This window comes from Lepidochelys kempii, chromosome 7, assembly GCF_965140265.1.
Source record: "Lepidochelys kempii isolate rLepKem1 chromosome 7, rLepKem1.hap2, whole genome shotgun sequence".
In the NCBI taxonomy this organism is placed as follows: domain Eukaryota; kingdom Metazoa; phylum Chordata; order Testudines; family Cheloniidae; genus Lepidochelys; species Lepidochelys kempii.
The window spans coordinates 30,182,971-30,198,064 of NC_133262.1; the positions used below are offsets into that span (position 1 = coordinate 30,182,971).

Below are 15,094 nucleotides of genomic sequence, written 5' to 3' on the forward strand. Positions count from 1 at the left end.
GGTTCTGTCCCTGTCCATCCATATCTGTTTTGTGTCCAAGGTAGCTGATGGGTCACTCAGCTCTGCTCTTCCTGAAATCTTGTCCTCCCTTGACTTCAGTGACTGTCCTCTCCTGGTTCTCCTCCTCCTTCTCTAATCATTCCCAGGGTGTCCTTTGGAGGATCCTGCTTTCTGAGGGCATTCCACAGGCCTCTGCTCTTGGCCCCCTTCTCTTCTCCCTCTTCTTCTTAGTTCTGGGTAATCTCATCCACAAACACAAATTCAACTACCATCTCTATGCCGCTGACTCACAGATCTGCCTCTCTGCTCCAGACCTGTCTCCTCCTGTCCACACTGAAATCCCAGCCTGCCTCTGCCATCACCTTGTGGCTCTCTGTCTGTCGGCTCAAACACAACATGGCTAAACCAGAGCTCAGAATCTCCCCCTACCACTATCTTCTTTCTCAGTCACTGTGGACACCACCCCATCTTGCCTGTCACTCAGACCCCTACCCTGGGCATCATCTTCAAATCGGACCTCTCTCTAGGTGCTCACATCCAAGCTGTGGCTAAATCTCACCAGTTCTTTCTTCATAACATCTCTAAAGTTTGGCTTTTCCTAGCCAAGGAGTGGTGTATTGGGCTGGAACTCAGGGCTCCTGGGTTCGACTCTTTGGTGCCTCAGTTTCCCCCCCATGCAATTGCGACGGCACTACCGAAGGGGATACTGTAAGGATAACCTAAATGACCACAAGAGGCCTTGATGTGAGGCCTATAAACACCTTGGTAGACCTCTAGGGGTCCCTGGAAATGTCAAATGCTGACAAAAACGCAGTGCCCAGTTCCATCATAGGGGGAATAAAAGTAATTAAGGGCTTGAACATTTTATTGCTTCTGTCAGCCAAATGCATTACATTCAGCAGGGCTCCTTGCACCCTGCCATTCACCCCACTGCTCTCTGGGTGCCACCTGCCCATTGTTCTCTATTTCAGGGACTCCCTCCAATCTTCCCCCCTGCCAGGGGCTCTGTCTACCCACCAGTCTCCCACTGCCACCTAGCACTCTTCCTACTCAATGCTGGGAACCCCTTTCCCACCCCCCACCAGAGGCTCTGTTCACCCCTTCTCCATTCCTCCCCATGCCACAGTCCCCCAACCTCCCCTGTGCAGGGAGCTGAAGATACCCTCTCTGGTTTTTCTGATTTTCCCCCAAAATCCACAGGGCTCTGCCCAGTGCTTAATTTGTAATGAAAGGGGCTCAAGCAATTCTTTTACATTCATACCTGATGCAGCAACCAGAGTGCTGGGGCTATGAACTGCCAAGCCCAGAGACCCCGGGGCTCAGCCCTGGCACAAATTAAGCGCTTGGTTCTGCCTGTTGTGGACATTCGGCCATTGTGGAATTGACCAGATGCAGTGTTCAAAGGTTATCATGTTATTGACACAAAGATACGCTCAAGTAGGGACTTTGCCTGCTCAGTCAGGCAGAGCTGGGGAGAGGAGGGTGGATATTATTTGTATCAGGGAAGCGCCCCAAGCAGGGGTTGGGGCCCCACTGGGCTGGATACAAAACAGCGTGTGTTCTTGGCCCCCATGAGTCGCATGCTGCCACTAGGGGGTGCTAAGGTCTAAGCTTGCACCCAAGCCAGGAGTCAAAATGCTCACCAGCATGAAAGCCCAGGGGTGGAGGAGCAGAAGCAATGATTAGTGGATGTGCAGGTGGCTGGGGACCACACCCCCACGCTCCATTGTGTGTGTGTGTGTGTGTGTGTGTGTGTGTAGGGGCACGGTGCATTGCCCACCCGCCAGCCCTTGCAAAGGCCCAGTGAGGCAGCACTAACACAGACAGACAAGGCACTTCCTGCCCTCCTCCTCTGCTACACCCTGAGCAGAGCTAGCTGTGCCGGTGCCTGTTGGCAACTTGAAACTCCCCCAGTCCCCTCCATGCAGCACAGCGCCCCCTAGTGTACGGTGCGGCACTGGAGTTAGCACTGACTGTGAGACCACAATGCCCTCTACTGAGCCCCCCTATTCTCTGCAGCACAGTGCCCCCTAGTGCCTTGCTGGAGCATTGGCGTCAGTACTGACGGTGAGGGGAGAGCGCCCCCTACCCCACTGCTTGCAGCCCAGTGCTTTGTGTCTAGCTACCATGTCTCCATAGGCAAAGTTTGGGCGCGCCAAGTAGCCGCCTTTGCTTCCTACTGTGCTCCTGTCTGGAGGGTTGGGGAACAGCCTCCTCCCAGCCTGGAGGCTCCTGGGTTTTGCAGAGCTGGGGAGAGAGAGCTGGCTTGCTGCTGTCAGCTCTTACTTATCATGGCCTCCGGATCCGGACATCTGCTTCCTGGCCTGGCAGCCCTTTGTCTCTGAGATGTGGCTGGGCAGGAAGGGATGGCGGGATCCATCCCTGTTCTGAGCAAGACGCGGAGAACTAGTTACTTCATGGAGCCTGGACTATCCAGTATCCAGCCACCTACAGCCTGTCCCCTTTGAACACAGCCCCTGCTATCTCAACCCTGGACACCCCCCCACAAGCTCTGCTGGGGCCCCTTCATCCTGATTTGCAGCCCTTCTGCTGTCCCACAGCCCTGTCCATGCCCCTCAGTCTTAACCCACAGCCCCCTGCTATCTCCGCATCCAGCCTTCACTTTCCCAAGGCTCCCAACCCTGTATCCCCTGCAGGCACTGGACATTTCCTTGGGGCTGGGCCACGGGGTGGTGGATATAAATCACCCTAGGAACATAGGGGTTAAGCTCTTCTTCCCCCTGCCCCTTTCTACAGCTGAACGGGTGTTTCACTGAAACTTTTTTCTTTACTGTTGCAAATTGGGAAATCCAACACTTGGAGCAGAACTCTAGATAGCAAGGAATTGTGAAATTCCAAAAATAGAGAAAACAGGACATGGCAAACTCAAAAAATCCTGAAATCTAAAAATGAATGGACTCTGGGTATGTAGGAACTGGAAAAGTCAGAGTCCTGGAAAGGAAATTACAATAAAATCTCTCTCCCCACATCACACTGGGGCCATACCATGTAGGACCCCAAATTCTGGGCTCAGACACTCAGAGAAGCAGGAAATCACCAATCAGGAGACACCGACTTTGCCCAAAGTAGCAATTTTAAAACATTTATTATTTGTACTTTTTTTGGGGGGAGGGTTTGCCCTAATCTCCCCCGTCGCCTGAGTCACACTGCTCTCGCTACACCGCGGGGTTGGAGTTAGCACCTGGGGGCGGGGGAGAGGTTGGTGAAGAAGCTAAGAGAGACGCTGCTTCTGGGGGGGGGGGTAGCACCCAAAATGCATCTTTGACCTTCCCCCCCCCCCAGTTCCCAGCTCCATTCCCTACCCCCCAAAGTCTGCACTGGGATCTTCACGGAGGTGACCACCCCCGCCCCCCCGCATCCTCTGCAGCACCCCTTCCCCAGACCCCAGGGGAGAGACCCCCACCAACAGCCTGCCTCTGCTCTCCAGTCCTTCCGATGCAGGCGGGTGGGTGAAGTCACTGGGGAGCAGCTCCCTCGAGGGGGGGCTCCTGGCCCCCACCCCTCCGGCCCCTTGGGGGAGTACAGTCCGGGGGGCAGGCCCCAGGGGAGGTCCCTAGTCCGGGTGGGTCCTGGCCCCCCACCCGTTCGGGGGAGTCTCTAGTCCTCGGGCGAGCAGGCCAGGTGCAGCTGGTCCGGGCTGCCCACGCTGCCGGTGCTGGAGCTGCCGTCGCCCAGGTCCCGGGGCCCGCAGGGCAGGCTGAGCTCCGAGGAGCCCACGGGGCTGCTGTCGGCGCGGGCGGCGCACTCCTCCTCCAGCGCCAGGCAGAGCGCCTTGAGCTCCAGGTTATCGGCGGCCAGGCGCTCCTGCAGCCCCTCCAGCCCGGCCAGCTTGTGCAGGCAGGCGGCCAGCTCGTCCCGCAGCACCCGGGCCGCCTGCTGCCCGAACAGCTGCCAGTCCCGGGCCAGCCGCTTGGCCTTCAGCCGGTCGTCGTCCAGGAAGCAGCAGAGGTCGCGGAGCTCGCGGTTCTCGGCCGCCAGGCGCTCGTTCACCTGCTTCAGCTCGCGGATCTCCCGCAGATGCTCCTGCAGCTGCCGATTGACGCCCTGGATCAGCCGCCCCCGCTGCACCAGCGCCGCCAGCTTCTCCGCCTCCTCCTGCCGCAGCCGCCGCACCAGCTCCTCCTTGCTGCAGCCGCCCAGCTCCGAGTCGCTCAGCTGGGCCAGGGCCCGGCCGGCCGCCGGCTCGCCGGCCTCGCTGGCCATCGCGCTGCCGCAAGGTGGTTCCTGCTCCCCCACCCCTTCCAGCGCCGCCACCCCGCCTCCTCCCGCCCGCAGACCAGCCCCGGGCCGGCAGCCTCCCCGGCGCAGGGCCCCGCTCCTCCGGGGCGCACGGGCCCCCCTAGCCACAGCCCTCGGTTCCTTCGGGGCGCACGGAACCCCCTCTTCTTCGGGGCCCACGGGCCCCCCTGGCCACCGACCTTGGCACCTGCGGGGCGCACGGAACCCGCCTCCTTCTTCGGATCAGGGCGCACGGGCCCCCTACCCACCGACCTGGGCTCCCTCGGGGCGCACGGGCCCCATTGGCCCACGGAATCGCCTCTTCTGGGGCGCAGGCCCCCCAGCCACGCACTTTGGGTGCTTGCAACCGCCCGATCCCTTTCTTTGTGGCCCACGAACCACCCTCGAGGGCGATTCTCGGCTTCTCGCGGGGCGGGGGGGGGCACGACCCCTGTCTCCAAGACGCACCGTCCCCAGCGCAGTCCGCTGCCCCCCTTCCAGCAGCGCGCGGCTCAAGAGGGTCCGGGCTGCAGGGGCTGAGCCCGACGGAGGGAGAGGAGGATGGTCCCCCTCTTCCCGGGGCGGGGGATCCCGGCAGAGGCTGCGCGCCCCTGTGGTGCTGGTCTCTGCCGGGACTCAGTGCAGCCGGCGCATCTTGCGGCGGGGACCCGCCGGGGCGGGGGGCGCGTACGGGGGCTGCGGCTCGGAGCGCTGCAGGGGAGCGGGGAGGAAGCCGTGACGGGGGAGTAACAATGCGAAAGGCACAAATGCCAGCAGCGGCACCGCATCCCCCAAGCCGGCGGGCTGGCTCCGGGGCGGGGACGGGTGGGGGGAGATGACAGGCTGGGGGAGGGGTGGCTAGAGTGGGCCGCTGGGGGTCTAGATCGAGCGGGGTGGAGGCAGCGGAGGGGGGCGGGGGCGGGACAGGTGCCTGTGATGGAGGCGGGGAACTCGGGTTTTGGGGGGAAGGGGAAGGAGGGAGGGGGGACTAGTGCATGGCATGAGCGAAGGGCTAGGGCAGGTTGGGTGGGTGAAGGGGAGGAAGGGCTGGGGGGACATATTTCAGAGGGGAGGGTGATGGGTGTGTAGGAAGGAGGTGGGGGCAGGTGTTCAGTGGAGGGGCAGGTCTCCCGGGGGGGGGGGGGGGGCTGAGTGCGCTGGGAGAACAGGGCCTGTCTGTGACAAGTGTGCAGGGGTGACATTGTGGGGTTGTTATTGTAGGGTCATAAACCACTGACCTGACGCCCTCCCTGAGCTTCAGCTGGTATGGCTGGGGTGGGGGTGGGGAATTGATGGAGCCCCACAGGGGAAAGTGCCCCCACCCAGTCCCCCACCCCTTCCTTGCAACACAGCACTGCACTGGGGCCAGCAGTGACTCCTCAGGGTCAGTACCCTCCACCAAGCCCCTGCCCCACTCCTTGGAGCACCCCTCCCACTTTGGGGCCTGCTCTGACTGCCAGGGGAGAGCACTTCCTATTGAGCCCACCCCCACCCCAGCAACTTCTCCCATTGCCCAGATGTGCCGCTCCCCCGCCCCCCCACTATTCTCAACAGGAGGGGAGGGGCTGCCAGGAATCCTGTCCCAGAGACAGGAAGGATGTTGAGCTACAATGGAAGAGGAGATATGGGGTGGGGGGGAGGAAGGAAGTGCTGTTAACCCTTAAGGCCCCAGGCAGGCCTGGGTAGGGAGGTGGGTGCTAACAACCCCCCCTCCCTGACACAGGGATGCCAAAGGAAGGGGGCTGCTGTCTGGGAAGGGGCTAAGGGAAGAGGTGGAAAAGGACAGGGAGCAAAGGGGCTTTGAACCCAGGTCTCTGGGGGAGGGTGTTCTCTAGCAGGGAGGAGGTGTGGGGAGGGGTTGAATCTAGGCATCTGGGGTGCATTTTCTAGCAGGGAGGATGGTGGGTGGAACCCAAGATTCTCGGGCCTGATTCCGAGCAGGGAGAGGGCTGGGGATTCAGTAGCAGGAGCGTGTATGGGAGGGGGGACAATCTCTAGCAGGGAGTGGGGCTTGGGGACTGAACCCAGGAATCCAGAGGTTATTCCCTAGCAGGGAGCGGAGGTTGGGGAGTAGCCGGGCCATGGCTGGCAGATAGATCCAGATTCCTGCAATGCCACGGCTGGTGGGAACAAAGAGCCTTTGTGTTCCCGCTGGGACATGGGCAGTGTGTGTGGGGGAGAATAGAGGCCTGGGTGGGGGAGGGAAGGGAGGCTGGAACATGGGCACAAGGCAGAAAAGGGAGAGGTGGGATGAGAGGTTGGGAATGGGAGACCCCAGTGCACCCCACTCAGGGTTACAGATTGTCCCCTCCCGAGGAGACCTCCAACTGGGCAGGAACAGGGTTGGCCTAGGAGACCAGGAGAATCCAGCTCTGCAGAGAATGGGGGCAGCGGGGTGTTTATTAGGGGTGTTCTCCCCTCAGATTCAGTGCTGACCCCAATGCCCCAGCACAGTGCAAGGGATTCTTTCATAAACAGCCCCCACGCCTCACCCCAGATGGCTGCATCTCAGCTCCCAGTGAGGGATCCCTCTAGAACAGTGGTTCCCAAACTGGGGTTTGTGAAATGTTACAGGGGATTCTTGGGGGGCAAAAATCCTACTGGCGGACAGAGCTGTCCCTAGGGACCTCGGGCAGCATGGGCCAGCAGCCCGGAGCCCCTGGACTTCCAAGAGTTAAGCAGATCAAAGCGAGCATATCTATCACACTGAGGAGATTTAAAGTTCAAGACTCCTTATAAGAAATGGAAAGGGAGGTGGATATTTTTTGCTGTTTTAAAATGATTATGAAGGAGTTTAAGGTTTGTTGTAAGGTGCGTTGTTTGCCTGGACTGCTCAAGACCTGAATACTTGTGTAGGAGAAACTCTTTGAGTTCCCTTCTTAAATCCCTTCATGCTGTTTCACATCTGATACTCCTTGATGAAACCTAGGAGCCTTGTCTCAGAACTAACTGGCTTATGCAATGTGATACAAGCTACTTAAGTGAGATCTTGGAAGCGTGTTACCGTTTTCAAAATGTAATATAAATACTGTCATGATAAATAATAATTAATAATAAATCGAGTGTAATAAGCATGTCATAAAAACAAATGTTGTATTTCCAAGATTACTGCTTTTATCATTTATACTCGGGTAAAGGAGAAAATCCCTGGAAATATTCATTGCTAGGAGGGGGTTCCCGGGAGTTGACATTTTAGTGAGAGGGGTTCACAGGTTGTTGAAGTTTGGGAGCCACCGCTCTAGAAACAGAAGGAAAGCTGGCTGCAACTCAGCTGCTAAAGAGAAAGCCGGGGAGGCTGCCCCCTTCACAGCCTCAGAGGGGAGAAAGCTCCCTCCCGCCCTCCCTGTAACTGCGGAGGACAAAGGAGACCCCCGGGGCACCAGATGCAGCCTGCAGAGGGGCGCACCGGGACCCTCCGCAGTTCCCCATGTCCACGTTAAGTCACAGGCTGGAGTAGCGGTAGATCCAGATCGGACTCTGCCCCCCACTCTCCTTCCAGAGCTAGGGACAGAACCCAGGCGTCCCGGCTCCGCACCCAGATGGCTCCGCCCCGCACAGGGTGACGCGGGCAGCCATGCCGCTGCTGCGACCTGGAAGCAAACAGCCCGGGGGTCATATGGAAAGTGTCAATCGAGGGACAGCTCTGCAGGTTCGTCTTTGTGCCCTGGGAGTGGGGAGGGGTGGCAGCTGGGAGCCAGGACTCCTGGGTTCTGTCCCCCGCCCTGGCAGGGGAGTGGGATCTAGTGGTTAGAGCAGGGAGGGGCTGGGTGCCAGGACTCCTGGGTTCTGTCCCAGCTCTGGGAGGGGAGTGGGGTCTAGTGGTTAATGCAGAGTGGGGCTGGGTGCGAGGACTCTGGGGTTCCATCCCCAGCTCTAGCAGGGGAGTGGGGGTGGGAGTCAGGACTCCTGGGTTCCATCCCCAGCTCTAGCAGGGGAGTGGGGGTGGGAGTCAGGACTCCTGGGTTCTGTCCCAGCTCTGGGAGGGGAGTGGGTCGAGTAGAGGCAGCATTCCCTGGTTCTCAGTTACTGTATCAGGGGGCGGTCCCCATTGTGTGACTGTCCCCCTGCTCTACTAGACCCACCCCACTTTGCCCCCTTCTCTCCCCACAGGCTCCCTGTCTCTTCTCCGGAGGCCAGCAGGGGGCAGCTGGGAGTTGGGGTCCTGCTCCTGGAGCCTGGGCCGGGCTAAATTGGTGCCGTGGGCCATGACCAACGACCTGGACATCTTTGTGGGGAACACCACGCTGATCGATGAAGAGGTGTACCAGCTCTGGCTGGATGGGTACTCAGGTATGGGGATTAGGGGGCTGGATGCCAGGATTCTGCCCAAGCCTGTGGGTGGAATTAGGGTCTAAGTGGGTTAGAGCAGTGGGTGACTGGAGGTCAGGACTCCTGGGTTCTACTCCCAGGTCTAAGAGAAGAGTAACTCTGGGTGAGTGTTCCCCCCCAACAACCCATCTGTGCCTCAGTTTACCCTGTTGCTCTGCTAATGCCAAGGTGGGAAATAGGATGCTTGTCCCATTGACCCCGTCCCCCGATAGCGGGTGGTGAGAGATGAGGTCTGGCCCTGCTCCCCCATACATTGATCTGGCTTCTGAGCCCAGTCCCACCTGCAGTGAGTGATGTGGTGGGAGGCTGGCCCTGCTGACCTCAGTCCCTTACCCCTCCCAGTGAGTGATGCGGTGAGCCTGCGGCTGCGCAGCGGAATCCTGGAGCAGACGGGGGCCACGGTGGATGTGCTGCAGAGCGACACCATGGATCATTACCGCACCTTCCACATGCTTGAGCGTCTGCTGCACACCCCCTCCAAGCTCATCCACCAGCTACACTTTCAGATCCCGCCATCCCGCCAGGCCATGCTCATTGAGAGGTGGGGGTATGGGGCTGGGAGAGGAGGGGGTTGGGCCCAAGGCTGGAGGGAGGCCAGACAGAGGCCAGGAGTGAAGGCAGGAGGCTGGGTGGGGAAGTGAAGGGAGCAAGGCCAGGAGGGAGGCTGGGGGTTGGGGAAGCTTGGTCCAAGGCTGGGGGGAAGGAAGGGAGGAGGAAACTGGGCCTGAGGCTGGAGGGGGAAAGCTGAGCCCAAGTGGGGGGAGGGAGGAAGCCCAGCCAATGGCCCAAAGGGGTGGAGAAGCTGGGCCAAGGTTGGGTGGTGGGTTTGTGTCTGAGGTCCCGCTGGGGGAGTCTGAGGCTCTGGGTGCACGAGGGTGTCTGAAGCACCAGTGGAGCAGAGAGGGGGCAGCTGAGCTGTGTGGGGTACGGGTGTCTGAGGTGCCCTCTGTCTCCCACTCCTGCGGCGGCAGGTACTATGCCTTCGACGAGGCCTTCGTGCGTGAGGTGCTGGGCAAGAAGCTCTCCAAGGGCACGAAGAAGGACCTGGATGACGTCAGCACCAAGACAGGCATCACCCTCAAGAGCTGCCGACGCCAGGTATGGCTCAGCCCGGGGCTCCCATGAGCCTCTGGGGCAGCAGTTACCATCAGACCCAAGCTGGCAGCTCTTATGAGTCTCTCGGACAGTGGCCCCCATCAGGTCACAGGCCAGAGGTACCCATGAGCCTGTAGGGCAGCGGCTACCCTCAGGCCCTGAGCCGGCAGCTCCCATGAGCCTCTGGGACAGCAGCCTCTGTCAGAACGTGGGCTAGGGACTCCCATGAGTCTCTGGGGCATCAGGACACAGGCTGGGAATTCCCATGAGCCTCCTACACAATGAGACCTATCTGGACCCTGGCCAGGAGATTCCCAGGAACTTCTGGGGCGGTGTCTCTCATCAGGCACCAGGGTCGGGGACTGGCTGGTTCAGGGTGGGGGTAATGGGATACGGGGCCCTTCCCCTCTAGGGCTCTGACTCTTCCCCCCCACACACTGGTGTCCTCCTCAGTTTGACAACTTCAAGCGGGTGTTTAAGGTGGTGGAGGAGATGCGGGGGTCCCTGGTGGAGAACATCCAACAGCACTTCCTGCTCTCAGACCGTCTGGCCAGGTAACAGGTCGGGGGGTACCAGTGGGGCACATCATGATGTAGCTCTGCCCCTAGAGTGTCTCTGCTGGGTTGGCTTGACCCCTCCTATCCCACACAGAGCCCTCTGCTGGGCTAAGGGTCCCCAGAGCAGTGAGGCTGGAAATTAACATTTCCCCTAGGATGCCTGGGGCAGCTCCCCCTAAGCAATCGGCTCAGGCTCTCTGCATACTCCAGCAGAAACGATCCCATGACTTCAGGAGCTGGAACCCTGGGCTCGAGCCTGCAGCCCCTGGACCGTCAGCTGGGCCTACTCAGCACAGACCTGAGCTGCTCTAAGCCGTCCTTTCAGATCTGCGTCAGTGCTTGGATGAAGTGAGCTGTAGCTCACGAAAGCTTATGCTCAAATAAATTGGTTCATCTCTAAGGTGCCACAAGTCCTCCTGTTCTTTTTGTGGATACAGACTAACACGGCTGCTACTCTGAAACCAGTGCTTGGATGGGCGACCTCCAAGGGGAACACTATGGGGTGCACTCCCATGGTAGTCAGTGCTGGCCCTAATACCGTGCTCCAGAGAGTGGGGCGGGAGTTAGGGACAGAGGAATTTTCTGATTCAGTGTATGGCACCTTCCCCTACCTCACCCCCAGGGACTACGCTGCCATCGTCTTCTTCGCAAACAGCCGCTTCGAGACAGGCAAAAAGAAGCTGCAGTTCTTGACCTTTGAGGATTTCGCTTACTGCGCAGAGCAGATGATCCAGAACTGGACACTGGGAGCTGTGGGTGAGACTGGGGACCCCCTGCTTGGGAGGAGATGGGGCAAATTGTAGCCCCTAGAGAGCTGTGCCCGGACAGCTCCTGGCACAATCATTAAAAACCACCCATGGTGCTATGGGGACCTGCAATGTCAGCTTACTCCCGGGGGAGGGGCGACATCACATGTAGCTCAGCCTGGCTCTGCGGGGTTGTGCTGTGGGGAATGCACCTGCTGGACTTCCCCTAGAACTGGGAGCTGCCTACTGTGGTCCCAGACTTACTCCTGCCTCTGTGTAAACAGCCCCCATGCCCCACCCCAGAGGTGGCTGCATCTCAGTGCTGGGTTACGGATCCCTGTATAAACAGCCCCCCACCCCAAAGCCTTCTCCCATTGTCCACCTGCTCCCCCCAGACTCCAATGTGGACGACATGGACGTGGATCTGGATAAGGAATTCCTGCAGGAACTCAAGGAGCTCAAGGTGCTGATCGCTGATAAGGATCTGCTTGATCTGCATAAGAGGTACAGGCCTGATGTGGGCAGGGCTGGGAGCCAGGACTCCTGGATTCTAATCCCAGGTCTGGGAGGGGAGCGGGCTCTAGTGGGTTAGAGCAGGACTCCTGGGTTCTCTTCTCCATGTGGCCTGTGTTATAGGCCATGCGGTGGAGCTGGGAGAAGTAGCATTTTTGGGGGTGTCTGTTCTGTCCATATGTGATGCTGTTTCTTGGCCTCAGGCCTGGGGAGCGCTGGCAGCAGGCAAGCCCCTGGTGGGGGGCCTGACCTCTCTGTCCCTCTGCAGCCTGGTGTGTACGTCACTGCGTGGGAAGAGCTCGGTGTACAACGAGATGGAAGCCAATTTCAAGGTGTGTCCTGGGGCCAGGAGTGGGGGACAAGGAGTGAGTAATGGGAATGTGGAGGGCGGATTCCCCCTCCCGGTTCAAGAAGTCCCCTTCAGTGGCCAGGCCTCTGGGTGGTGCCCCCTGTTGGCACCACCTATCAATGCATTTCCTCTGCGTTACCTGATCACATGGGTCCCCTGTGTGCCAGTGAAGGGCTGCAGCCCATGGCCTGGCTTGCCTGGTGCCGCAGCCTCCTGCTGTGGACCCCCTGAACCCCCCACCTCCATCTGCACCTGCCATGCCTGAGGCGCCCACCAGAGGGGGCTTCTGAGTCAGGCTGCCGGGCCCCACCAGCCTTCTGGGCTCTGAATGCCTGGGGGTGCTGGGGCCACGGACACCCTCCCCTCAGATCCATCCTCCTCTCCTTCTGGGGTGTCCCCAGGAGCCAGCTCCACCCTCGGCCCCTACCCCCTCCTGGCTTGGAACTGGGAGGCAGGATTCCTGGGTTCTCTCCACTTCTCAGTCACCAACTCACTGAGCGACCCTGGTGAGTCCCTTCCCCTGTGTGTGAATTGGTGGGTGGAGGGAGCGGTTTGTAACTGCGCAGATCCCTGAGGCGTGGGAGCCCCCGTGACGCTCTGGTGAACTTTCTGGGCCCCACAGAACCTGTCACGGGCACTGGTCAATATGGCCTCCAAGCTGATCCACACCAAGGACGTGCGTGACTTCTTCATCGACCTAGTGGAAAAGGTACCACCCCCCATGCACCCTGCATGTATTCACCCCCATCCTGTTCCCCCACAGGTGGTCATGGCCCCCCACATCTGGACTGACTGGTGGACATACCCCTCACCCCCATACACTGCTCCATATGTACCAACCCCATCTCCTCCCCACACACATATAGACTTCTCAGATTCTCCACGGCCAGGATTTAATGTCTGTGGGTGAATTGGGGGTGGCGTGGCACTCCTGGGTGCCCCCAGGGCAGGGAGAGGCCCCCAAAGCCAGCCACTAGAAAACATGCTGCCCTGCATTCCTAGGAAGTGGGAGGGAAGAGGGAGATTTGATCGTCATGGCGTGATCACCCCCCAGCTTCCACGCTGGTGGGGCAGGAAGTTGGTTAGTGCCTAGGAGAGGAGCGGGGCTATACTGGGGACTCTGGCCCCTTGGGAACTGGGCTGAGACCCATCAAATCACCCCACATGGGGAATTATAGACTTGGAGAGGCACCAAGAGGGGAACTGCACCAGGTCCCATTCCTCCCCTCCCCGAGCCAGCCAGTCCCAATTCCCAGCAAGGAGGGGATGAGGGTGAGGTTGTGGGGTGTTGCCCCCAGGACCCAGGCTGTCTCTGACTCCTTTTCCCCCTTCTCCCCAGTTCATTGAGCCCTGCAAGTCGGATAAGTGGACCTTGAACGACGTCCGACTCTTCCTGATGCAGTACACGATGTCCGCTCACACCTTGGACGCCTTCCGGTAAGTGCCGCCCGCCAGGGATTTGGGGGCCGCCACCACCAAAGTCACTGCTCACAGACTCTTCCTGTCCTAAACTTGAGGGTAGCGTTGATGGCAGCTGTTAACCAGCAGCCCCATCCCAGAGCCAGCCGCATTTGAGCACCAGGTGAGGGATCCCTTTATAAACAGCTTCTGCTCCCCACTCCAGAGAAGGCTGCATCTCAGTAGCAGGTGACCGAACCCCTTATCCGTAGTCTCATACCCCACCGCAGAGCAGCTGCATCTCAGCTCCAGGCGAGGGGTTCCTGTACAAACAGCCTCCATGCCCCGCCCCTGAGGCGGATGTGTCTCGGTGCCATTGTCTGACATCCCCGTTCTTTACCCGCAGGCACCAGGCTCTCTGGGATCGGTACATGAGCACCATCAAATCCTGCCTGCTTAAGATGTACCACGACTGACAAGCAGGGGGAGCCCTAACTGCTCGAAATGCCCTGCTCTACCGCTGATCCCTCTGCCGGATCCCTCTGCCCTGGTTCTGTTTTCCTGGGAGCTCTGATGTGAAGTCATCCCCGCCACTTCCCCAGGGCTGGGCACTGCCTCCACCCGAGATTCCCTGTCTCCATCTTTGGAGTTTTAGCTCATTTTGGAAAATAAATGGAAGAGCCAACTGTTGGATTCGAGTTTTTATTAGGGTTAGCTCAAAGCATGGGCCGGGCCCAGTAACCTCACTGCCACCAGCCCCTACTCGGAGCCATGGGGCCAGCCCAGTATCCCTACCACCAACTCCCCATGGATCAGAGCCAGGGCCTGGCCTGGTATCCCGACCCCCAATCAGTGTCACAGGCCCGGCCTGGTATCCCCACCCCACCCCTGGATCAGAGCCGCGGGCCCGGCCTGGTATCCCCACTCCCAGCCCCGATCGGAGCCACGGGCCCGGCCTGGTATCTCCATCGCACCCTTGGATCGGAGCCACAGGCCCGGCCTGGTATCCCCACCACCAACACCCTCCTGGATTGGAGCTACGGCACGAGCCCTGGTTTCCCCTTCTCCATCCTTCAACATCCGTGGGCGGCTGTGGCGGAGCTGTTTCCAGGAGTTGCTGCCACCCCATGGTCACAATTCAGCTCCTCCCAGGACTCATCTTCGAGGTGACCCATGCTATGGGGAAACTGCCAGGTGTGGGGGGCCTCCCTCAGATCTACGCAAGGCTTAGGGAGAAACACAGGCCCTAGAGCTGAACAAACCTAATGAAATCTTGCCCCTCACGCTGCTACATCCCTGCATACAGCCCGTGGGAAGCCCAGGAGTGGGCTAGCAGGGCACTGGGGGCCAGGACTGAGGGGCGCTGGCAGAACTGGGAGGGGGGTCTAGGGCTGGGCTAGCAAGGGGCTGTGGGCCAGGATTGAGGGGCGCTGGGGGGGATCTAGGGCTGGGCTAGCAGGGGGCTATGGGCCAGGATTGAGGGGCACCGGCAGAACTGGGAGGGTGGGGCTAGGGCTGGGCTAGCAGGGGGTTATGGGCCAGGATTGAGGGCCAGAGCGGTCATTGATTCTATTTAACATAATTTACTCTAAAATTAAAATAGGAAATTAAGGGCCAAAGTCTTGAGTGAGCTCCCTGGGGGCAGGGGATACATGTTGGCAGAAGTTTGTGTTGAATAGAACCCAGGAGTCCTGATTCCCATTCCCCCCTCCCCCCGCCACATGTCTCTGTTCTCCAGACGACCCTGCACAGGGGCCCAGTGACAGCTCAGACAGAACACCGCCTCTGTGCAGCTAATCCCTTCCCCAGGGGGCTGCTCTGTCTGCACCTCCCCATTCCCTCGTGAGCCCCTGGGGGCACCATACCAT

General features: G+C 59.6%; 2 protein-coding genes across 4 annotated transcripts; one reads left to right on the forward strand and one right to left on the reverse strand.

Moving 5' to 3' along the window:
• Positions 1–3,076: 3,076 nt before the first annotated feature.
• On the reverse strand, positions 3,077–5,082 carry CCDC85B (coiled-coil domain containing 85B). Its single transcript, XM_073351664.1, has one exon. The coding sequence runs from the start codon at positions 4,222–4,224 to the stop codon at positions 3,619–3,621; it is 606 nt and encodes a 201-aa protein (XP_073207765.1). The 5' UTR covers positions 4,225–5,082; the 3' UTR covers positions 3,077–3,618.
• On the forward strand, positions 3,803–13,911 carry FIBP (FGF1 intracellular binding protein). 3 transcript variants are annotated; one of them, XM_073351661.1, is made up of 11 exons: positions 3,803–4,238; positions 8,350–8,529; positions 8,911–9,109; positions 9,540–9,666; positions 10,117–10,217; positions 10,843–10,976; positions 11,362–11,470; positions 11,748–11,811; positions 12,451–12,537; positions 13,168–13,265; positions 13,633–13,911. In XM_073351661.1, the coding sequence occupies exons 2-11, from the start codon at positions 8,445–8,447 to the stop codon at positions 13,700–13,702; spliced, it is 1,074 nt and encodes a 357-aa protein (XP_073207762.1). In that variant the 5' UTR covers positions 3,803–4,238; positions 8,350–8,444; the 3' UTR covers positions 13,703–13,911. The 3 variants fall into 3 exon arrangements, with proteins under 3 accessions (XP_073207762.1, XP_073207764.1, XP_073207763.1); XM_073351663.1 differs by having other exon boundaries at positions 4,169–4,238; positions 8,316–8,529; XM_073351662.1 differs by lacking the exon at positions 3,803–4,238 and adding an exon at positions 6,466–7,888.
• The last annotated feature ends 1,183 nt before the right edge of the window (positions 13,912–15,094 follow it).